This window comes from Drosophila erecta, unplaced genomic scaffold (genome assembly GCF_003286155.1).
Source record: "Drosophila erecta strain 14021-0224.00,06,07 unplaced genomic scaffold, DereRS2 tig00000092-arrow-pilon, whole genome shotgun sequence".
In the NCBI taxonomy this organism is placed as follows: domain Eukaryota; kingdom Metazoa; phylum Arthropoda; class Insecta; order Diptera; family Drosophilidae; genus Drosophila; species Drosophila erecta.
The window spans coordinates 9,660,020-9,684,594 of record NW_020825207.1 but is presented as its reverse complement, the minus strand read 5'-3'; the positions used below and the strand labels follow the sequence as shown (position 1 = coordinate 9,684,594).

General features: G+C 42.3%; 3 protein-coding genes and 1 long non-coding RNA gene across 5 annotated transcripts; all 4 read right to left on the bottom strand.

The window, feature by feature from the left end:
* Window positions 1–509: 509 nt before the first annotated feature.
* Window positions 510–7,787, bottom strand: LOC113564303. 2 transcript variants are annotated; one of them, XR_003407900.1, is made up of 4 exons: window positions 7,737–7,787; window positions 5,065–5,213; window positions 791–955; window positions 510–722 (listed from the first exon to the last, which is right to left on the bottom strand). It is a non-coding gene; the product is annotated as an uncharacterized LOC113564303 (long non-coding RNA). The 2 variants fall into 2 exon arrangements; XR_003407899.1 differs by having other exon boundaries at window positions 510–955.
* Window positions 7,788–9,307: 1,520 nt separating this feature from the next.
* LOC6548490 lies at window positions 9,308–10,194 on the bottom strand. Its single transcript, XM_026980555.1, has 3 exons — window positions 10,084–10,194; window positions 9,911–10,028; window positions 9,308–9,776 (listed from the first exon to the last, which is right to left on the bottom strand). The coding sequence occupies exons 1-3, from the start codon at window positions 10,169–10,171 to the stop codon at window positions 9,380–9,382; spliced, it is 603 nt and encodes a 200-aa protein (XP_026836356.1). The 5' UTR covers window positions 10,172–10,194; the 3' UTR covers window positions 9,308–9,379.
* Window positions 10,195–10,457: 263 nt separating this feature from the next.
* Window positions 10,458–11,963, bottom strand: LOC26526541. The gene is made up of 2 exons (XM_026980447.1): window positions 11,381–11,963; window positions 10,458–11,316 (listed from the first exon to the last, which is right to left on the bottom strand). Exons 1-2 carry the CDS (start codon window positions 11,456–11,458, stop codon window positions 10,504–10,506), a joined length of 891 nt encoding a protein of 296 aa, XP_026836248.1. The 5' UTR covers window positions 11,459–11,963; the 3' UTR covers window positions 10,458–10,503.
* Window positions 11,964–19,509: 7,546 nt separating this feature from the next.
* Window positions 19,510–20,473, bottom strand: LOC6548491 (fibrinogen C domain-containing protein 1). The gene is made up of 2 exons (XM_001975268.3): window positions 19,841–20,473; window positions 19,510–19,779 (listed from the first exon to the last, which is right to left on the bottom strand). Exons 1-2 carry the CDS (start codon window positions 20,446–20,448, stop codon window positions 19,647–19,649), a joined length of 741 nt encoding a protein of 246 aa, XP_001975304.1. The 5' UTR covers window positions 20,449–20,473; the 3' UTR covers window positions 19,510–19,646.
* Window positions 20,474–24,575: the final 4,102 nt, after the last annotated feature.

Sequence of the window (24,575 nt, the reverse complement as noted above, 5' to 3'; positions counted from 1 at the left end):
GGAGAACGAGCTGAAAAAGTGAACTTTATTTTTCAATTACCGGACTGAATGGACGGGGCCGATTAGCACCGCCAGATGGCGCTTGTTTGGCCCCAATCCATAAATATATCTCAAGTATTGGATAACGAATGCAAATTGCGAGCCGGGTTATTAATGCTCGACTTCGTAGAAAATATATTTTTCCACAATAATGGAATTTGAAGCTTGAACTCGGTGCCTTCTTGTGTTCGGATTAGTGTGTTTCAAAAGAATTTTACACCGTGAAGTCATTGGTTGTAACAGGTGATTTTGAAGTCCTACGTTTCTGATCCTATACTATTTCAGCAGTCGCCAGTGTGATTGGAACTTCCCTAGAGTTTCCTGCCAGACTTAGAAGCTCAGTGGCTCTGGGAACAATGCTAATTTGATGCACCCCAACGATGCTGAATCAGCCAACCGATGAACATGCCCCTTCCAGTTCAAGCCCCACTGTTTACTGCCATGCCACACAGTAAAGTATTTCACAAATGTTGTGGTTTTCAGCGTTTTAAAACAACATTTTATTATATACTGAATCTGAAATGTATAACATTTTAAATGAAGTGGACCGTAAATAGTAATACAAATGTAAATACGTAAAATGCTGTTGCAAGGGCATCGCTTTTCTCCCAGTGCATTGCCCTGGCACAGGGATACACAGTAGCTCAGGTGGAGTTGGTAGAATGGGAGCAGCGTTCAATTACCTGTGGCCAAGAGGCGCTGAGTTAGTTGCGCTAGCTTTGGAAAAACTGGGAACTTGAAACTGGGAGACCTTTTCCTTGCGGCATTGTTTCGGCGGCACGAGTCACCAGTCCGGAGCTCTCCTCCTTTCGGGCAATCAGTGCAATCAGGTTGGGGCAGCAGGAAATCGCCTTCATTGCCCTTGATTATGAGCCATGAGCTTGCACTTCGAGTTCCACTTCCCTCGGCTGCTGGCCTGATCAATTTAGATAAGTGCTGGGAATTCAATTGTATTTTCTAAACAAAATGGGTGCAAGCTTAAAATACAAGTGATTACGTTTATGAAATGCCAACCTAATAGTTCTTTAATCACATACGCTGTTGAAATGTGTTTAAGATGTGCTAAGAAGCTAATCAAATTTTGCAAATATGTAGATACTTCTCCATTTCGTAATTAAATATGAACAAGTTTACTTTACTAGAACAGCGGGTAATTGGATATGCACAAACTTACAGCAGAGTAAGATCCCAAAACCTACTCAGTTTCTAGGCTGCCACATACGATCCTATCTTTGCCAACCTGTGCTATTTCTTACACCGCAGTTACAAATTATTTAAGCCCAGAGACTCCGACGTGTCGCTGCCTAAAGTATATAAATGAGCTGGCTGAGAAGATCATTAATGCACAGTTAACAGCCCGGGGCTCCAGAGGAGCTCGGGTTTCACAAGATCGCATAGTGAGGCGAGTGGCAAAGGTAAGGCTTGTGTGTATTGGTTGCATATCTTTTACGAGCTTTGGACCCGGCTAGTTAGGGTTTTGAACCTGTTCTTTTGGCCATAGTTGTCGTTGCCACGGCATCCTCTCCAGATGTGCCGCATCGGTATTATTAACGATCATTATGAAGTTTTAACTTAAGTGGTCAATTAACATTTGCATGACTGAAATCGGAATTGGAAATTAGTGTACGACTAATTAATGCACAGAAATGAGGAAAAATCCGGAATCGAAAGAGCTCCAGTTACCAATCTTTGGGTATGCAACATGGTAAGTTCATTAGGGGACATCCAAACTGAATGAGTGTGAAATAATACTGTCCAATCTGATGCATTTCGGCAGTTCCCCTCGACTGTGACACAATCAATTAAATGAGTGACATGGCATGACTTCGCATAAGCCTTTTGTGATACTTCTTCAAAAACCCCCAGTTCCTTCGATTTTATTAATACAGCTTGATTGCTTTGTTAGCTGTTAATTGATTTACGCCCATTCGGTGTCCCCGCCTCCCTAACCCTACAGCTCCTTTATCGCTGCAGTTCATTGCCGCATTTCTTTTTCCCATTGGTCTCGCCTTCATTATCATGTCAAGGCGTATTATGTTGTTATATTATTACAGCCTGTTATTTATAAATCATGCTCAATATTTTGATTTCAGCTCACTTCCAGTGGCCAGACACAATCTTTCCTCCCCCCACTCCATAGTTACTGTGGAAAATAAGACTGAAAGTCAGACATAGAAAGCGATAGTGCGTTTATTTTTAGATTGTAGTCACTATTTAAAGTTACACTTAATAGTAGTTTTTCAGTGTGCACTCGTTAGTACCAACGATGATGACGAAGAATTTTTACAACGAATTTTAGTTTAAATTTTTAGCGAAAAACGTAAGGGATTACGTTAAGAAATATAATGCTGTCGACTGTCCACTTATAGTATCTCCTGCCCCTGCGCGATTAGATACTCTCCTCACGCACTTGATTAGATACACTCGCCTTGCGGTTTGATTAGATATTGTAGCTCTCCATGCACTCTATAAAGTACTCATATACGATGGCGATGAGGGCTTTTCTTCCTCCGAGTTTCTAGGCAACTGAAAGTGCGAATAGAAATCTTACGACGGCCCTCTTTCCCACCGGTCTTTTGGGTCTTTGGTCTTTTATGGACTTAGGCTGATTAGATTTTCAGTAAACTGGTAAGAGGGAAAATTCAAAACCCCATCCCAGACCGGTCGACTTTTATTGGTCAGCGTTGATTAGTTTTCCAATCAGTTACAAATAATTAGTAACGAAATCTCTGTGTGCCAAGCCCAGATGACAGCACACAGTTGAAGTATCTTATTCTACAAACGCACACCTGGCCAACACAAATCAGATGTCGGAGGTGAGATATGCGCGCTCATATGAAATTAATTTCCACATTTCAGCCGCTGGCCACTGACAGAATCGATTGTCTAGCTTGGCCCCCTGAAATGGTGTGGCTATGTGAGTGTTTCTATCGATCGTTATTGTTTTTTGTTTCGCTCAAGTAGGGGGTGTTCTGGGTAGATGGTGTAAACGCGACATTATCATCGTGCATAGCCATGTGGATATCAAGTGCTCTCGCCACTATTCTGATTACCACTCGCGCCATCGGCGGTTGTGGAGTGTTTCCCTATCAAACTGGACCCTCTATTGGCCGATTTAAATTGTAGATTGGCCAACACACACCCGCTTGGCCGCAATTAGTTGTTGGTTGTGAAATTGTCACACGATTGCTGACTCTGCAGTTTCGTGTTGAGTTTATTTGACCATTTGAATGTGATATGGAGTTATCTTCTTCATCGTAATCATAGAAATACATAGGGAAATGCTGTGAGACACATTTACACTCACTGGGATTTTAAAACAGCTTACTACGAACACTAATCCGGAATATATTACTGGGAATTAAATGCAGCGGATCAACTAGTTATGCATTATTCAAGGGGCTTTGTCTGGGCGGGGTGGTTTCGTATCCCGTGGATTTAATTGATTTATGCCGTCTTTTATTGAAAGAGTCAGAATGGGTTTACGTTTACGACCCAACCAAGAGCATGCAAAAGCCAGCGGAGGAAGGGTATTGGGAGCCCAAGCCGAAGGTGTACACATTTAATTAGAGTCACTGCTAAGTTCATTAACAGGTGTTATATTCGTTCTGGTTACGTTGGTCGTTCCGCCTTACGGGGATCGTTTCGACCAGGCTAGACCGAGACTAACGCATTTTTTCTGTTTTCCTGATTAGATTAACCCCCGCCACCCCACCGGCCCAAAAACGAGTAACTAAAACTTTGCCCACTGGGGCAAGAAACTGTAAAATTTAAAAGCCCTGTAAACGCTTTTACGATCCCTATTCCTTCAGCACATACTCAAGTCTTGGGGCTGGCGTCATATATCTATCCGTTGTCGGTGGGTCGCTATATAAACAGAGTCTCTCTCGGATGTGGGCTCAGCCACATACATATCGCAGCCATATATTCGTATAAATATAGGTATGCCAGTAACTCTGGACACTCTTGACAGTTAAGTCGGTTGTTTGCCAGGTGGCACTCGCTGGAATTCGTATTTGTTTTGTATGTCATTACAGACTCGACTCAACGGATTGATGTTGTCACGAAAAGCGCGAGATAAAGATGGATTCGAAAGCGCCACGCACAATCTCTGGTCGGGATCAGCTTCCAAGTGCTTATCTAGTCTGGGCAGAGTCTTATCAATAACTTTGAATGCGAGGAACTGAGTGGGTGACGAAAAGAAAATTAAACTTAAATGGAATAATAGATTTTGGGCAGATAAGAAGGTCTATCTGATCGGGTGTCAGTTTGGAATTAGTCTAGTGACACATATCACCGTATCGAGTGCATTGAAATAGTTACGATTGGAAAGATTTGAAATATTAGAAACCTGTACGGTGAACGTGCACTAATTAAGACAATCATATTAAACCAGACAATAATTGCCTTGCTTGGGTAAATTATATGCTCAACTTCCTACTCGAAACCAGCCTCCTCACTAACATCTTTCAGGTAATGTCCAACAGGTGCGATAATTTCCTTGAATAAAACTTCAAGTTCCGCCCAATTACTGCAACCGCAAGCACATGTCCTCCTCGTATAAATCAAATTAACTGAGCTGCTGCGTTTTCCACGATCACGTTTCGGCGATTTATAACCATTTAATTGTTTGATTACGGCCAGCTTTGGCCGTGGTTTCATATTTCACATTTCTCTAATTTCGAATTATGAGCATTTGGGGCGGGGCAAAGACGAGTAACGAAACCAAGCGAACCGAAATGAAACTCAAGCAACCTGCTGCCTTGGCTAGTTGACTATAATCGTAAATTTGTGGCTATAGAGTTGTTGGCCAGGGTAGGGGGCATCATAAAAGAAGACGATTTTTGTCACTAAACGCTGCTGCCGCGATGGAATTAAGAAACCAGCGAGCAGCCTCCGAAGTGAGCGGAACCATAAAATATATTTTTTATACGATCTTTCAGTCTTTCTCTATATAGTGTGCGTTATACAGTAGTATACAGTATGCAGTATATGGTATAGGGTATATGGTATAAAGTGGGTTACCTGCAGACTCCGCCGGGGTCCGGGAATGGTAAAATAATGGGAATTGGGAACGATCTCGCCTCGCCTCGGCTTTTATTTTTATTTTTTTTTTACTTTTTTTGTACTTTTTTTTTTCAACTGATGTCATCCCAAAACGCGTCGTTGTGTCGCTGCAAAAAATAAGAATTTATGACCAATTTTCTGCCGCTTGTCTCCGCATTATCCACTCATTTTTTACTCCAGCTCCTTGCCGCGACGCACAATTGAAAAACTTGTTTTTCCAGAGACTTTTATGATTTGTTTGGATTTTTTTTTTTTTTTTTAAGGTACTGAAGGTTAAGGACACGGACGACATCTTTACCTGACAGTATTAGAGTTATAAAAAGGATCTAATGCTGCCCGGTAAGATGTGAACAGATGTCCTTGCTAATTAGCAAGACTCGGTCGATATTCCATGGCGTTTAACTGGTTATTCCAACATTATTTGTACATTATAATCTCCTTTTCCACAGGAAGCTCAAAGGTCTCAGGCGAAAGAACCTTGGAACATTGGCCCCCTTGGCGATAAGAAATTTCTTGCGAGTTTATTCGAGTGTTTCTTTCATTTCATTTTGTTTGTCGTTTTGCTTGCCGCTTTGTAAATTTAATCCCATAACGAGTATTGATTTTTTCTCTCTGTGTTCTGTGCTCAAGTGGGTTGGAAGTAAAACAAAAACAAAGCCAGGCTCCATTAGTTTATTGAAATATGCGTGTGACCGCGTGTGTGCCAATGTGTGTGTGTGTGCGTTACCCAACAAACTTTAACTTTGAACCGAGGCGCGTGATTTTCCCGGGGGCAGTTGTAACGCCCACTTTGACGCAGGGAAAATCATAGAAAAAGTTGAACATGTTATTTATAATTAAATTGAAACTGGCGCCATCCGATAAATGCAATTATTGTTGTTACGCGAGATGCACACAACCACGCACACACTTACACACACTTTGGCACACTGTTTATCGTGTGGCTGTTATTATTCTTGGTTTTTTTCTTCTATATTTTATTTTACTATTTTTTCGGCCACCGGAAACATGCACAATAACGCCCGCACACACATGCAACGGAAAGAGCGGCGCAGCGGAGAGCGAGCAAACCGTCACGATCGAGCACCAAAAAAGAATTGAAAGCTGCGGCGCCGACGAGCTCCGCCGACGGCTGCGCTGCCCGCGGCTAGAGGTGGCAGCGGCGCACGATGTTTGCTGCGTGACACGAACGCGCTGCCAAGACCACGTGTGCCTGGCAGTAAGTCGTTTGTATGCCAGTAGTTCAAAAGACAATATTATTCTGAGAAATAGTTTCAGTTTGGAAAACTACTTTACAGCTTTCGTCTACACTTATGCAATTACTTATGTGATTTTATCTGTGGCTGCCTGCAAGGCAAAACAATTCCAGCGAATAGCATTTCAGACTAAACGTGTTTGCAGCACGCGACCATCTCTAGCCGCGATCTTCTGCAAACGTTGGCGTCGACAGCGCTGCTTCAAACTTGTTGCAACGCAGGGGAACCTGGTGCGTTGCGTCGCTGTTGCCGTTACGTTAATGTGTGATTTGATTTTTAACTGTGACGCATTCCTTTGTCGTGTATATTGTAACGGTTTCGCGGCTTCCTTTTTGGCGCCCTTCCGCGTCTCTGCCTGCCTTGCTTTTATCAATTATTTTTCCCGCCCCCTCCATTAGACGCCACCCCCTCCGTTGCTTTCCCGCCCGATTTAACTTTTACGGGCTTTCATTGATTAATCAAAGTGAAATTGAGCTGCGAAAAAGGGGGCTTGAGCATCTCTAAAAAAATGAACGTCTTTTTTATGGTTATACTTGTGGCATCAGGAGTAAAAAATATACATGAAATTTGATAAAGTTTTGAAGTGCTGTTACGTTAGCAACAAGGTGAAATTTACCCATTAACTGCGAAATAAAGACTATAAAAAGGCTCTACGATTTTCTACGGTGACCCCAACATAGAATTTCAGCTATCATAATCTTGATCATTAATTTTTCGAAAGTATGTTAAAGATCTTAACTTTTTCTTTGGTTAACTCTAGCTGACACCTGTTACCTTGGCGACTTGGCTTGCTGTTTCCGTGGCCCTTTGTGATTATTAAATCATGACATGAAGTTTAGCTTCCGTCCACGGTTACAGAAATCTTTGTTCTTTTTTTGGCTGAGACTTTCATTAGCACATTGCCTTTGGCATTGCCGTATTTCAATGATAATCAATTGTGGAAAATTTGCTTAATTGCCTATAATTTTTGGGCATACCACGAAACAGTGAATCAGCGATCGAGACACGTGTAAAGTTCGCGCGTTTATTTCGCGCCTCATTTTTCTTTCAGTGAACCGAAGTTGGGTGAAGTGAATGATTGGGATCTCGGATCCGCGTTCAACGGTGCTGGGTGCTGGAAATGTGTGAAACACGCGTAAAGCCCGGTAGGTGTTAAAAATATCGTTTGGCTCCCGATCGGCACACACACACACCCGTTACGAATTAGAATTCATTAGAAGTTATTTGGAATTTCTCTTAACACTTGACCGAGTTTCGAACGTTGCACTTGTCCGCTCCTCTTTACTTTTGATTTCCTCAAGGGTTCTGGTTTCTTTCTTTTTTTGGTTTATTTTCTACTTTTTTGTTTTTGGTTTCTATTTTCCTGGAACTTACGTCCATTGGCGCACGAGTCCCACGATCAACTGTATTCATAATAACGCTTAGATTTGGGGAAACTATATCTTCGTTCTCTGCTCGGCACGTTACGTCGAAACGGCAGCAGCGCAACGTCGAACTTGTTGCATCCCGCACAGCTGTTCCGCCGTCTGTCCCTCCTGCTCGCTCTCACATGCCGGGAATCTTGTTATTTGTTGTCGCATTTCTATTAGCCAACGCCGGTCGGTAGCGGCATCTCACTCCCGCTCGCGGCTAGCCGGTCTGTTACGCCTAATCCTACTGGCGTCTCGCTCGCACCGAACATGTTGCAACCGCATGGTTTTCGGAACTTTGGCACGTTGGCCTTTTACGTGATTAACTGGTTACGTTACTCCTGAATAAGACGTAGCCATTGATTTCTGTTTCTTTATTATTATTTTTTTTTTTTTTTTTTTGAAATTTTTGGTCGTCTTTATTTCGTGTTATTTTCTTTTCTCCCTCATATTGTAATTTCTTTTCCGTTTCCCTCCCTTTTGGGAGGCTGTCCTCAAAATGGACATGCTCACTCAATTAATAAAAGCAGCGCAGCGGCAGAGCAGCTGATACCCTACTCTGAAAATGTACACTTACTAAGTTTAGTTCAACGCCTAATAAAAAGGAATACAATGTACAATTAATAAATTTCATATTATTGCTTAAGCTAGATTTGAGTTGATGGCATTTAATTAAAGTTTAATCAAACATTAACTAGTTTAATTTAAACGTAGAGGAACTAGTTTTTTAATTAGAATTAAAAAAACTAAAATAAAAATATTAAAATCTATGGTGAGTGTAAATTGTTATGCTCAGATAAAAATACTACAAGTACTCAAAGACGTTTCTTTTTGTTAAGATACAGATGTTTGACTGTAGCTGCGCAATTTTTCAATTTACTTTTCAATGGGATTCACCATTTCGCAGCAAGGATCTAAATCGGTCCAGGATGTGGGTTTGTATATAGTAATTATGTGCGTATTGGTGGCCGTAGGGGTCTTTCGGTGTCAACTGCAGCCGCACTCACAAATTATCTGGGCGAAAAAGCTTTTGGGATTTCGGTGCTTCATTTCATTTCATTTTTTTTCGGGGTTTATTCTTGTCTTTCCCGTTTAATGTACATCATGCCGAATCTGTTTTACTCCAGGGTGGAGTGTTCTGCGGAAGGGAACAGGCCCTACCTGCTCAAGCTCTCCATTCCAAGTCCAAGTCCAAGTCCAATCCCATGCCCATTCTCAAACCCGAAACTGGCGCGGAGATCTGGTTTTCAATTTTTCTCGTATGCGCTGTCGTCTTCGCTTTATGGTTTTTGAATTTTTTCACTCGGGTTGAAGGACCCGATCGAAACCCTTTTCCTGTTTTTCGGGCCGATTTGTTCGCCAGCGGCGGCTAATTAAAAAACCGAAGAAAAAATGCAGCAGGAGGAACAACAATCACACGAAAACCAGAAATATGCCGGCAAAGATACGAGTATCACTCCCGATCTGACGTGCGTATATGTGGGTCAGTTTTGCGAGGAGACAAATGAAGTGCACATTGCCGTGTCATTTATTTATGGTTTATGGTCGGAATCGAGCTTTAAATTAATAACTAGGCGGGTTACCAGAACATTACTAAGGCATCTGAGCTTAAATGCTGTCTTCGCCAAACTTGGAGATCGGGGTTCCGCCACCAAACCGTATATTGACATCTCCCTCGGGAAACTCGGATTCATCGGAAAGGGTAGTGCTCCTCTTGGCGCCCCATTTTCCCCTGGTGCGTGGTCTTTCACTTTCTGTAGTTGTTTCCATTGTATCAGCTGTAGAAGCCACGTTTTTCTGATTTTTTATATGGGTTCTTGCAGCGGGTGGAGGTGCTCCATCAGCAGGAGCTCCTTCGGCAGGAGCCTCACCCCCTGCTCCTGGTGCAGCACCTCCTCCATCGCAGTTCGCCCAAGCGGCACATGTCCAACAGCATTGGGGAAAGTCAACGTTCGTCAAAACAGCAGTCTCCACACACTCCGCAAATGTGGCTGGTATCTGACAGCTAAAAGGATTCCGAAGTTGAAACGGATGTTTAATATAATATGATCTGGTAATCTGCATGGTACAAAAGGTGTGTTTTTAAATACCTTTGGAAAGTTGCTAAACTACTGCCTTCCAATTAAAGAAACAACTTACAAGTGCACAAAAGCATCGCCTTCCGTGCTTTGACACGTAATAGCTCCACAAGTCTTATCATCCTGCTCCACAGCACCCACAGCCATCTCTGCACCCTTGGGGGATTTGCATCCGTTCTCTGAAATTGATTTTGCCTACTTTGTCGATTTTAATAGATCATATCTGGTACATACGTCCTTTCGCCAGTTTCATATAGTGCACGAGGCCACCTACTCGGGAGCAAGTGATCAAGCAGGCTATCGCTACCAGGAGGCACTTCATCTCAATCGGAGCAATGGGCTTACTCTGAGAACTACCTCCACTGAAAGTAGCTTTTATAGCTATTAAGGTGTTACCCGATCCCATGGCAGACACCTGCAGGTCTTATTTAGTGTATCCAGAAATTGGTGTTTATAGGTTCCAAAAGCCATGTTTATGTCTCGAAGTAAATGAAATCGCATTGTATATAACTCACTTAGTTGGAAAGGGCTACCAAAGACTTTCCTTTATAGGAATATAGTATAGAATTCTAGTATGAAAGTTTAATTAAAATATGTGTGCATTGTCTTTCGTTGGATCAATTATATATTAAAGCTGCCTTAAGGTATATCGATTTAAAAAATATAATATTGTGGGTATGAGGGTCCAGCCCTCTGTTTGGCTTCCACGGCGGCACAGGCTGCCTTGTAGGCGGCCTGCTTGGTCTTCTCATAGTCGTCGTGGGCACTCACCAAATGCTTTTGGAGCACGGCCAACCGGTTGCGAGCGGCTTCCAGGAGCTGCGACTTGGTGGCCATTTCCTGCTGCGATCCTATGGCCACCGTCTGGATATTGGCCAGTGCCTCCTTGGAGGTCTTTTGCAGCTCGTTGATGGTCTCGAATTGCTGCATGGCGACCTTAACGGCCTCCACGGCGGCATTCATATTGGCCTCCGTGTGCTGGATGGAGTTGGTCTCCTCCTCGATTACGGCACTAGCTTCGTGGACCTCCTGCTCCAGCTGATCGAGCATCATCTGCTTGCCCATCAGAGCTGCCTCGGCGGCCTTGGCCGACTGAAAGGCCTTCTCCGCGAGTTCCATCTTGATGTGTTGGGCTGCAGCAAGGCCAGCGGCCGATTGTGCTTCACTGGCCGCCTTTGCATCCTGGGCAGCTTTCATGGCGATCATCGAGGACTTTTGCTTGGGATCTCCGGGAGTAATGATCGACTTAACATTGCACTTTGTCTGCATGTTGCACTCCTTGCTGGAGCTCTCCTTGGGAGGACCTGTTCCTGCTCCCGTTTCTGCTCCTGATCCTGGCAAAGCTCCTCCATTATCGTACAAAGCTACTGATCTACCAGAATCGCTGGTTCCTAGTTCCTTGATTGCAGCAAAATCGTTTAAGAGCTCACGGGGATTGATCATTCGCTTGTGCAGGGATCTGTGTCGCTGAGGTTGGAAGACCAAAAACCAGTTGAAGATGTTAAAGATCTAGTCAATCACTTGCCCTAACCAATAAGTGACCGTTGGTGCAGTGGAAGAGCAGGCGAAGAAACATCAGATACATGGCCAACACTCCTCGTATTCGCATGAAGATAGTTGGATTGTATTACCTATGGGTTTCATTCGAGTTGATGTTGAATTTTAGTTCAAAGCTGACTAACCCAAAATATTTGTAACAACAATGAATAGTAAACAACGAATTTGACTTTTTGCAGTTCGAATGTATTGACTTTAATAATCATTTGAGATATTAATCACCCCTTGCAAACCTATATTTGCTGAAAACTTTGAGTTACAAAAATTCCACCCCTGTAAGATTTTATTATCGGTCAAATTCTTAATCGGACTGAGCATGTTTAACTTGGAGATTGAACTTTCTGTATCCTTTGGGCATGGCAAAGTGATGGAGATCAAGGTACAGAGCCAAAGAAAATCTTGTTCTTAAAATCCGTACATCTCCCCGAATCGTCAGTACTCCCGTTTTCGCTTTTACGCCACTTAAGATCTCCGTCCATCTTTCGCATCTTAAAGATACTGGCTGCATTCTAAAGTGTCTGCGAGTGATGAGCACGCGGCATTTACGTACCCGGACCCATAACAAAGAGAGCACCGAATAGAATATAGAATGCGAAAATCAGAGAGGCACGAGGTGGAAACAAACCATATAGACACGAATTGCTACAAAAATGCCAGCTATGCTAGAAGTAAATGCTAAAACTGAAAGCGCACCGCAAACTGACGGCTAGACAGAGGTGGACACAAACGAGTCCGGACGGACTGACAATTTGACGGACGAACGGACGGACACGGGAGACACACTCGCGGACAAACGGACAAATGGTCGGACGAAGGGTGAAAATAGATTTGGGAGCGCCATTTAAGAGGGAAACGAACGTCTTCGACGCCGCCGATTCTCGGTTCACATTGTCTACTCGCAAAATGTCAGAGTCTTAAAAATAAAAGTTAAACGGAACGCCAAAAAATGTATACAATATCAAAGTTTAGTAGAACGCAAAACTAAAGTTTAGTATTCTGTATCTGTATTTCGTGCTAACGGTTTGAAAATCCCGAGAACCAAAAGAAAGTATTTAAAAAGACATAACACTCCCATTATCGCCATATTCAGATATGAATTTATGAATCTTTTTCTAATATAAATTATTCGATCCTAATTTACAAAATTATTGAAAAAACACCAAAGAGATTGCCCCATTTTTGGTTAGACGAAATGATCAGCAATCAATATAATCGGAATGTAAATGAAATATATTCCGAGTACGTGAATAAGTTGCATTTTGTAGCCCAAAGTTCAGCGGGGTTCACGAATAGACTACATCTTATGCCACGATGGGATTCATGTGCTCATAACATGCCAGTTTTGGGGAAATGGGCTAGAGGGGCAGAGGATCGGAGGGCATCACCGAGATTAGAGGCTCCACTATGTGGAAATGACTGGAAATGCTGATAGCGGTCGTCGGACGATTCGATTGCATAAGTGAACCAGTGCCTGTCCAACTGTGTCAAATGGCACATAAAGATTCCGATTTCGTCGGATGAAAAATAACACAAACTTGCATTGGGGAGTATTTGGGGGCTCGATAACACAGACGCCGAGGTCATGAAAACCACTATTAACTGATAGCCCTCCTACGGCATCCACATCGTTCTCGCGCATATACTTAAATGCCCTATTAAAATAGAATCTTGAAATGTGATTACGCGTGTTCAAAAATCAATTTGCTTATCGCCACGGAGGTGGAGGACTGTTGCCTAGAGCGCGGCGTACTGGGCATGTCAGAGTTCACATTGCCCACCCTCCAACGTGCTCATTTGACCCCTGGCTGTCCATTATCTGCTGCCGAGATAATGAGCACATCTAATTGCCCTGATTACTCCGCATCGGGAGAACTGTTTCGGTTTTCAGTGGAGTGAAACGAACAGTTCCGCAGGCGGGATTTCAGATCGATCCCAGCCAATCGTATCGAGTTTCTCTAGGGATCCTTTAGCATATGAAAAACACTTGCAGCATGCATGATAAGAAAAATATCTTTGACAATTTATAAATATTTCGTTACTTTGTTAATCATATATATAGCATTAATGCAGTATGAGTTCTGGGTGGTTCTTGATTTATAACTTATATACATTTCTCCTGTCAAGCGCAGTTACCCGCTTGGAATCCTCCCTGTCCACATTTCATGTCCATTATAATGCAATCAATATTCCTATAGGAAAGCGCTCCAATTATATGATGTCACAGAGAATCTCGGACTCAACCTGCTGAGCCACCCAGTCAAGTTGCTCGAACCAGATTTCCCCGATCACTGCAACTTCAACTTAACTTCGATCCGATTTATTTCGCAAGTAACGGCAGGGTGACAAGCGTAACGAGATGTGCGGCGGAGGATGCTGGGGAACCGATTTTAATTACACGTAATCTTTATAAATAGAAGCAGCCGGCAAAAGCCAATAACCGGTGCGGATCCTCGAAGATCCAATAAAAGAGTGCAGCACACGAACCCAAGTACGAGTCGAATGCATAAATCAAAAGGTGCACCTTAAAAAAAATATGATTAGTTATAGGAAATATATTACATACTTAGTAACTGGCAATGTACCATATATAATATAGATATAACTTTATAACTTTAGTGGTAACTACAAGCGATCTTAACATTTTCATCCAAGCTAAGCGCTCTGGATATTATAACGTTATTTGACTTTCCACTTCTTTTCTCAGTGCACAATCTGTAGATGGCAGCAAACGCAGATACCAGCTCACACAGAAGCCGAGAGCGAGAAATGCCGGGCCGAGCCATAAATGAGTAATTGCTGACAACGCCGCAGACCTTGTCCAGTAGCCTTGGCTTCGGCTTTCTTGGCCTCCATCTGAGATGGGTCCAGTGCCATTTTCAGCCAGGACAACAAACCATAAATGTCCGCCTAGATAAACAAAGCCCAAAAAACTTACAGCTGGCGTTGATCGAACTGTGTATGCCTTAATATAAACGAGATATAGCTGCAATCTTAAAATTATCGTTGGGAATGTTGAGATCTATAGTAATTTATTTTATTTATGAGAAATACTGTTAATATAGCAATTGTGATTATTATTTCTATGTGTAAGGAAGCAAACAACTTTTATTTTAAGCATAAAACCTTGAACCCCTAAGAAATCGTAGTATCTTAAACTAATTCATGGTACTAACCAACAAAATGGTCTTCAAGTGCCGACAAACAAGCATAATCCCAGCGAGGAGTGAGGGTATGCCAATGTAAACATGGTTGAAGTGGTGGAAAAGATGAGTATGCCAGGTATTCAATTACAATGCCCATGTCCCCCACTTTTGCCCCCGTCATGATCTCCCCACCTCCCCAGCCGTCTCATCCTTCAGCTGCTTCTGGGCCGTCATTCCGAGCCAAACGAAAAGTTCTGCAGAAAAATACTTGGAGTTATGGACTTTTTGGAGTCGGCTTCCAGGTAAAGATGCCACCAACTCCAACTTCAGCTCGAATGCATGCCTCTCTAACGGTTTGGGCATTGCGTTAATGATACTTGTTTGTATCAGTGTTTGTATTCGTATTTGTATCTGTATCTGGCTTTTGTCTGGTTCTGCGATGCACACGCCTTATGTTGACAAACTCACTTTACAAACAGTAATTTTTCTCGCTTCATTGGCGTCCCGTCTCGTCTGGAAAAGCCCCGCCCCATTGCCCCCCAAATGGCCCCAAAGCCTCCACATTTTCCGTGGTAAAAAGAAGCCTGTAAAGCGAGCGTGCATGCGGTTTGTTGGCCGACTCAAGTCTGCCAGTTAAATAAATAGAAAATGAAAAGTACAACTAAAAATATTGTTCGAATGCCGCAGCGGCGGCAAAAAGCTACTCGAACTCGCACTTGGCATTTTCATTGTCGCTGACCGATTGTTCCTTGTTTGACTAGCTCTACAGTTCGATCGATGGCAATGGGTGCGGTCCACTCCAAAAGAACACGATCAAAAAATACGAAAAAATTAGAAATTAATAGAAATCTAAGTAGGTTTCTTTCGAACATTTATAGCGTACGAGTATATAAGAAACTTGGGCGACACCGAGCCAGTTGATCTGCAAATGGCTTGGCAAATAAACTATTTTCTTTGAGTATCCTATTGAGAACAACTGCAAAAGGAGACTGGATTTTTCTTTAAGTATTTGTTTGTTTGTTTCTTATTTTGCGCATTTTTATATTTTGTTTTTATGCGAGTATGTCAGCCGCGTCGACTGCACAATCTAGAAAATTACATGCAAGCTGCGACACATTATGCGCGACGCGACAATAATATTTCTATTGGCGAAAAACTTCACACTTAATGTACTCTGCATAGAGTAGCTAAGCAAAAAGAAGCGAACAACGAAGTCCACATTACTCTACTGTACAATCGAACTAATGAAAATATTGTAAAATAAGTTTAAGAGTATTAATATAAAGTAAGAAGGCTATTTGTTCTTACCCAGTTACTATGGCTATATTTCTTCGATGCGATTAGTTGCTACTGCCTAAAATAAAAGGGGAAATGCTTTTAGGATACGGATTTAAACGGATTTAAGTGTTAATTTTCAATAAGAGTTTGTTAATATTAGTGTGTTGAAAACAGAAGAGGCATTAGAAAGAGTGTTCCATGAAAAAGAAACAAAGAAAATATGGAGCAAGCCAAAGTCTAACAGAGAAAACCTCGAAAGTAGTTGCATGTGTGGCACACCCCCGGTTTTTTGTTGTTGTTGGTTTCAGTATTGCGGGTGAAGGGGAAGAGGGGGCTTCTAGGAGGCGGAGGAGGCTGCGCAGGGGGGCGGGGCCAGTCAGCAGACGGAGACGCCGACTAGTCAACGCTTTAAGGAATATGCCAGCAAATAATTAAAACATATTTAAAAATAGTTTGCCATATGGATGACGACTGCGACGACGACGACGACGACGACGACGTTGAAGATGAGGCCCGGCTGGGTGACGTGGTCATTCCGCCCAAGCACCTCCCCCTGTTCCACCCACTCTGCTCCACCCCCCCTCCCGTGCCCAGCCACCCACCCCACCCACCGATGACAAAGCCAACAAAAAGCAAACAAATATTTGTCTGGCCGTCTACGTCGCTGTGCATTGACCGTACCGCACTTACTTTACTACAGACATGCAGATACAGATACGCGTACTGGCAGATGCAGATGCATTTGCATCCTAACCAGCTATCTGGGTGCACCCAAAAATCCCATCCACACGCTGTTGTTCTCCCTCGTGCCAAGTTCAAAATTGTATGCTTTGCACTTTCAGTTTTCAGTTTTCAGTTTTCTCCCCCTTTTCCTTCTATGTTTTTCCAAAATAAAACAAAACGAAAATCAAATACATTTTTAATTTGCTTTTCTCTCTCTCGTTTTTTTATTTTTTTGCCAAAAATAGTTGGGCTAGCCGAGCGGTAATGTTATTGCTTTAGTCAAAGTGGCTAAAAAGTATCTGCCAACATGACTGTCTGTGATTTGTATTTGTATCTGAAAGTGTATCAGAGCATCCATGTCCAATTTTCCTGTTGCGATGCCGCGAGCGGATTTATTTTAATTTTGATTATATTTTTGGCACTTTTTGTTTGGGCATGCGAATAAAACTTACAAATGAAAAGTGTAATATTTTCGACAGCAAACAAATTCGTGCTGTCTGTGTAAAGTTTGTTAGGCCATTTATAAAAAACGCTGCGCTCCGAACCAAGTCCCAGAAATATAATTTATAAGAACGAAATTTAGATGAATTGTATCTAATTAACTTGGAGCATACATTGTAACAACAAGGTAATGTGAATAGGTTAGTTATTAAATCTATAAAAAAAATTGGGCAATCCAACTTAGTTTTAATAAAGTTTTATTCTTATCTGTATGAGTTACGCTTGAATTTTTGTATAATTTAGGTGTTCCAATCTGTACAAGTCCAAAATAGGCAAATAAATTGAATAATAATCGATATCAACACACTTAGCTTCACTTTGTAGTTCATCAATGTCAAATCAAAGTAGGAATACAATCAGCTAATGCCGTCGATCATTTATACTGGCTAACCACCAAGTGAAAAACATACCTTGCCCATAGAATCTCAATCCGCACTTTGCGCTGCACATTGGCGGAAATTCATTTTGAAAACATGCGGCGGCGACATTTGGCGCCACCTCAACTCAACCCCCCAACCCCCAAATGGGGCGTAGATCAAAGGGGGTAGCTGCTTTTGTGTATTCGCCGAGCGTAGCGCAAATCGCGGCACTGTGTAATGGTCAATAAATTACTTAGACAACGCAGAATTACAAATCGTTTTGATTAGCAATTAAAATTGCAAAAAAAAAAGCAAATGGAAAAACAAAACCAGCTGTGTCGGTGAAAAGTGCTGAGTGCATCTGGGCCAGGCTAGCCGGCAAATCTCTTAATTACTTGGCAGTTTGCACTCGTAGACGGCAACAGGTGCTTTGCGAGCAGCGCTTATTAACTCATTATAAAAGCATTTCAGAGCAGTTCGATTTGCTTTTTGCCACCGACACTCGCAGTCGCATTTCGAAATGCGTGCCCGGTCGCTGGTGCTTTTGCTATGCTTTGCTTGCTTTGCTTTTGCTTTTGCTGTGCTTTTGCCGAGCTTGCTGCCGTGTCCGGCTGCTGCGACCTTCAATTGCTCTGCCGGCGGAAAGGGTGACTCAAGCGAACAAGTGGCAAATAACAAGCACATAAGTGAAATTTCATTTAATAGATTTAACCGATAGGAAATTAATGATGAACGATGACGTTAGAGCACAATAGATATAGCATCATTAAAAACACGGCACTAAGACTCGAACAATGATTGTAATTAGGAAAAGCTACTTTCGAGACTTTTATGGATTTTGTGTATATGCTTGCAAAGCAAAATATATTGCATGATTAAGTGCGTTGTAGTTAATGAGTGTAGGACTACACCTTTTGCGTAGCTAAAGTAATAACAGAGATTTCAGTTTATCTCAATAAATTTGAACTCAAAACGCACTGATTCACCTGCCTATAAAATTCCGGTGCCCCTTCTTGCTTCTCTGCTGCAATGCAAATTGAATGTGCTAAATGATTTTGCCGGGACGGGCGGATACATATGTGGGAAACTTGTTTTGCGTGAGTATGCAATTAATGCCCGTCAGCCGTATATTCCATCTATCATAATTTTATTTAGTTAATGAGAATTTTTTGCCCAGTGAGTGTATTCCTATATGTGCAATGGCGATTCCACGCTTGTGCGGCAGATGCAAATGTCACAAAAGTCAGCCGAGTCATCGGGGATGGGTGTGGAATGAGCTGCAGTTGGTCGGTAACGGAAGGTGCAGGCCTTAAAAAAACAAAAAAATCCGTTGCATATTCCAATGAAAATTCCTGGGGAAACTCAATCCTGGCGGTTCCTATAACGCATTGATACTTCCGCAGCTAAATGGACAAAAAGGGGCCAAGTCAAATCGTTCCCACCAACATTCCCAGACCAAAAAGTGCGGTATATGGCATATTTTTAAGTGGGGCTTTCGGGATTGGGATTGGGATTTCGCACACTATGACCGTGGATATGCGATACATTTGTCATACTCCATATGCCGTGAGTCGCGAAACTGCCGAGATCAGCTGATTTGCCGGGTCCCCAACATGAATATGAATGGGGAGAACTTGATATGATACTCTGCCTTTAATTCCTTCACTTGAAAGTTGGCCATTGTCCGTCAATTGAGTCATCACCATTATCCGTGCACCAGAGTCCAAATGCCCGATAATAAATAACAAAAGCATTTGGGGGCTGCGCTGCGGTTATCGGATACACAAGCGGACACACAACACTCCGCATCAGAAGTTTGAAAATGGGATTGGGGTCTTGGGCAGGAACTGGGCTGGTCGGCAAATGTTTCTCATAAACCACAATTTGATATCTGCAAACAGAACTTGAGTACTTGAACTTGAACGGCCATACAAATGCGCGAAAAAGTTTCTTATCAGCATTATGCATTAACAAGGAGTAAGCAATAATATTTTTTAATATAAAGGGACAATGTGAAGGGGATTTCCAATGTTTGCTCTGAACCGTTCAAACAAATTAAAGTCTGATTTGAAATTTAGCCCAGTAAAACAAAAGCTGTCCAATCTATTTGGATATATTTACATAAATAAATAAGTAAATTAATAAAATAAATTAATAAATATAGGTGGGTTTTCACTGTCAGCAAACAACTAAACAGCTTAGCCAGCTGTACAAGTATCTTAGAAGTACCAAGCATTTATCTTGGTCGCACCATAATGGTAACAGTTTTGTAGCTGTAGGTGAAGCCCTTCCACTCGCCCCAAACGATTCCAGAGCCATACAGGGCGGGATCGGAGTGGTTTCCCGCCAGATAGGCACCGTTCAGATTGCTGCAAAGGATTATTGATGAGTATGTTGGTTCTGGGCTCCGGAAAAGGGCAAAAACCTTACCTGCCAAGACATTCCCTGTACCACCAGGCTCCTATGTATCTGGCGGCACAGTTGATAGTGGCATTGTCGTTGTCCCTATCGTAGGTGCTGAAAGGCTGGTACAGATGATAGCTCAGACTGTCGCCGGCGGTTCCACTGTACGCGCCCAGCTGGGTTATCGGGTAGTTACTGTACACATTGCCCACGTGGAACACATTGTAGTGGGCATACCGCTTCTCGCCAGCGAAGTCGACCAACTCAATGTACAACTCTTGGGGTTGTAGGGACGAGATCTTGTTCAGATTATTCAAGCCGATGAAGAAGTTACCCTTCAGGTCACCGAAGCCCGCCTGATAAGAGGTCCAATTGCGAAAGAAGTTCTCCTCCGCACTGACTCTTCGCTGGACGACCAACCAGCCCTTTCCGGCGATTTTCACATCGCAGTACACTTCGATTATATCGGAACCCACTTGGATCTTCTCGACACCGCTCTTCTTGGGGTTCAGCTCCTTGCAGGAAGAGGAGTACTTCTTATATGTCTGGATCTTCACATTTTCACCGATTTCAGCACTGGCCAAATAGAAAAGGCCTAGCGAAAATACGCAGAGTGCGAAGCAAATGGGTTTCATTGTGTTGGCTCGGAACGACTATCAAATCAGTTGGCCAAGACCCTCCATTTTATATCAGTTGCTTTAACTCTTATCAAAATTCTTACTATTGGTCATTTCGACCACTTGATAGACCCTATAGATTAAATCTGTTAGTAAGGAATTTCGGAAAGAGATAAGGGTCTGCTATTCAGGCAGTTAGTCATCTTTAGAGGGGAGTTTTCTTGGAATTTATTATCTACAATCTTTACATTTTGACAACGTTGATAATCAAGGGTAGGTCCCAAGTTATTTTTGGTTATTAATCATTTTTAGCGAAATCCAAAATCGTTCATGCCCCCACAAGTTTATTATCATCCGATTTAACCGGATGGTAGGAAACTCTTTTTAGTGAGAATTGAAAATATATGAGAAGCTCAATATAAGCAATCACATTTCTCCGTAGAGATCGACTGCTGATATTGCCAGGGCATATCATAGTACATTGCATACCCGGAAACACTACGTCCACAGCGGTATACAAATATTTACGGAGAATCCATTGCCCATTTCCTGTTTGTAGGCAGTGTGATGCACTTTGGACAAGTGTCAGAAGGTGTCACCTAAGGTGCTACCACCCCTCACCATCCGATCTGTTATTTCTTTTTTGAGTTCTTTTTGCTTTTTGACAACTTTTCGAATAATGTGACAGGGCCTGTCGGCTACCAAAGTTGCCTTTTTGTCTCAGCTCCGCCGGCGAAAAGAAACTACCATGGCGAGGTGACAACTCGAATGACAGCAGAAATAAGAGCCACCTACAAAGTGTACACAAATACCCTACTCCCACTACCACTCCCACTCCCAGTGTTTCCTACTACCATATCTCGTACCCCCAACATATGCCACACCATTATTCCAAGCAACGAACAAACAAACAAACAAATGAACAAATATTTGCCACAAAAGAGCGAGGAAGACAAACCCACGAGGAAGACGACTGGGAGCCTGAAGAACGATAAAATGGCATTTATGATAAATACATAATACTCGATGTTTACCCACTCATTCAGTAACGCATATAGAAAACAGGGAAAAAGTATTTTATGATGATTTGGATTTGATGTATTATGTCATTTGAGCTATCGTTTTAGTAGTACAAGTAATCAAAGTGGGGAATTTGTATGGCTATCGAGTAAAAGTGAACCACAATGGATGTTAAGGCTCCTGTTATTTCCAGTGCATGATATATAGGCAATAGACGTGTTGTCTACGCCATTTGGCACAGCGATGGGGAATGCAGTTGGGGAGCCAGGGAAACAGAACAGAATTCAAGTGTCAAAGTGACAGTTTTGAAATTGATTGCAGCAGCGAGAATTGTGTGTGCGTTTGGCTGATAAATAAGGCAGCTTTAAAGCGACTTAACCGAGAGCCATTGGGGTTATCTAATGGAGCCAGAGATAGACACCCCGGATAGAATACCCCTGCTCCATATCAATATCAACTTGTATCGATGATTGACAGGCGACACGTGGTCAGCTCCGTGGAGTTCATGCGCATTCGATTATCGCGATCACGTCGCAGCTGTGGCATAAACGATACTTGCCCCATAGACCCTACCTAGCCCGTTTTCCATTCTGCCGATGACAACGGAATATAAATTAGAGGTGGAAAATGGCATAAATTCTTGGCATGCCTACGCGTATGAGAAATGAATCGATACCAATCAACCAGACCCATAGCAAACCCAAGTAAACCCCGCAAAAAACCGAAAATTATTAGAATTACGGGACGCCGCCTGTCAAATATCGCCAAACAAATTGACAACGAGGGGAGTGCGGAACTTACCAACGTAACGAATCCAACAGAACATGAAATTAAAGGAAATTTATGGTCGAGTACCCCAACGAGAGCATAAGGTGACCAGCATGCCCCAAACACCTGGAAAGCTGTATGTTACTTAAAAAAATTCGTGGGGAGTGTCGAAGAAAGGATTCAAAATTTGGTGAAAACTAAATTTCTTTGTTTATTGTGTTTATTTTACTTATTATTGGTTTTAATTTTAAGGATTTCTTCCCAGTATTCGAATACTTTTTCGCACAGTGCTGAAGTACATAAATGAAGTGGCATGGGAAAATATTTCACACGTGGTAGGGCAAATAATGCGCTGTGGGCAACAATTTGTGATTGTGGAGCTCCACTAGCTGTTGGATTGCTGGATTGTTGGATTGCTGGGTTATTTGGTCTCCATTAGATACAAATCGGCGGTGCTGTTGCGGTTCATTAATTCCGCGGCGTTTGACAAATGCAGCGCCAGGAAACGACGGCAACCACAAAACCAAGGCGACCAAACCGACCGATGGGCTGATTTGAATACATCGCTGCCAACGATGTGCGGGCCATTTGCATTTTTAAACGATTTTCTCATTTGGGTTCTTTGGTTTTCTGTTTCGGATTTTTTCTGCTTCATTTTTAATGTGTTTTCGTTTTTTCTTTTTTGGATTGCTGCTTTGCATTTCTTGTTAGCGCTTCAATTATGTAAAGAGCGGTCGACATTATATTCGTTTGGGGTCGCCGCCTTTCGGGGACTGTGGCCCCCACATTTGAACCCACTGCCAAATGATGATAAGGGGTATCGGGTTGAAAGTACATGCATATAGACGTTATACTGCACTCGCATAACTGCACATGTTCCTCTTTTTCGGACCACGCCCCGTACATAATTCCCAAATGCCTCAGATGAGCCGGGAAAAAATGGAAGTCTGCAAGACACGGTGGGGCATATTTATTGGGGGCATGGGGGCTGCTTGCTGGTTGCTTCGGTGGCCTGGATAGACCCCCAACACTTACGTGCGCGGCAATGTATGAAAATTAATGTTGGCAATCTGTAAAATCCTGTAAAGCGTAACTCAAACTCGCCACGGCAAAAAAAGCACTCAAAAAGCCAGGCGAATTAATAAGCAACGGGATGCTCACTGCTGGGAACTTGGCCAATTGTATCGATGGCGATGAGGATGGGTAAGTTCTGGGGCTTCTTGTTCAAGATTGCTTATAAGGAACTATGTAAAGATAACAGAAATAAGGTTTAATTTTTAACTCAGAATTCCTCTACTAATTTCTGCTCCTTTAAATGATAAGTTTATTGCATACCCATCGAAATGCCAGTGCTAGGCGGCAACTATAAGGAGTATATACTTTCTATTAATTTATTTTTGTTTGTTGCTAGGCATAAGGTCTATTACAAAGTTTTATTTTTGTTTTGCGAAATTTATGCAACCCAGGGGGCATTGGTTGGGTATGACAGCGAATTGCAAATATGCCCCAAAAATGTACATTTACAAAGCAGTCCTTGACATGGCAGCTTTAAAATGTCAGGATTTTTTGTTAAATTATTATAAAAACAACATTAAATTGATGTGTTTTTAAGGATGTGCATGTAATAGCGCATTAGGTGTTCGTTGTGGACCGTGGTAAATATTTTGATTTTTAATTAAAATTGTGGCCGCGGAAATTTGTGCGCGCTTCGGTGTGGAAGGAAACCCCGTTCCCTCGTTCTGCCCGTTGGCTGCCTTGCTGCCTTGCTGCTGTTGCTGATGCAAGTTGCAAGTTACATGTTGCATGTGTTGCAGGTTTTACAAGACGGGCGACATCGCTTGTTCAACATGCCTGTACCTCCTTTTCTCCATCTCGCACTCGCACTCACACTCGCATCCCAACGAAATGATCGACGACGTTGCAAAGTATTAAAGTCAGCGCGACACAATCTGCATATTAAAGGAAAATGAAAAAACAAAACACACACACTGCCACAGCAACTTGTTGCACAAATACCAAGGAATGAAGTCCGGGTACAGTGGTGCTTCGAGCGACCGCAAATTGGTATATCAAAATTTGGAAATTCATAAAAAACTATACATTTTACACCATCTAATTTGATACATTAAGCAAAATTATTATTCTTCAATGAAGAACTTTAGAATTATGCAACCGAAATTACCCTGAAGTAAAAAAATACTTTTGGATGCAAGAGGTGTGATTAAACCACAAAATGCTTTTAGCTGATTAAGAAAAGTGATTATTTATTGATTATTGATATTATTAAGAAATGGCAAAGTATGAAATGTAATTAGTCGACTTTCCCTGTACTTGCGCACATGCAGAAATTAATACAC

Coding starts and splice junctions, on each gene's coding strand:
- LOC6548490 (XM_026980555.1), bottom strand. CDS start 10,171: ATGAAGTGCCTCCTGGTAGCGATAGCCTGCTTGATCACTTGCTCCCGA. Junction 10,029..10,083: donor TATGAAACTGGCGAAAGGAC/GTATGTACCAGA, acceptor AATCAATTTCAG/AGAACGGATGCAAATCCCCC. Junction 9,777..9,910: donor GGCGATGCTTTTGTGCACTT/GTAAGTTGTTTC, acceptor GAATCCTTTTAG/CTGTCAGATACCAGCCACAT.
- LOC26526541 (XM_026980447.1), bottom strand. CDS start 11,458: ATGCGAATACGAGGAGTGTTGGCCATGTATCTGATGTTTCTTCGCCTG. Junction 11,317..11,380: donor GCACCAACGGTCACTTATTG/GTTAGGGCAAGT, acceptor TTCCAACCTCAG/CGACACAGATCCCTGCACAA.
- LOC6548491 (XM_001975268.3), bottom strand. CDS start 20,448: ATGAAACCCATTTGCTTCGCACTCTGCGTATTTTCGCTAGGCCTTTTC. Junction 19,780..19,840: donor TACAGGGAATGTCTTGGCAG/GTAAGGTTTTTG, acceptor AATCCTTTGCAG/CAATCTGAACGGTGCCTATC.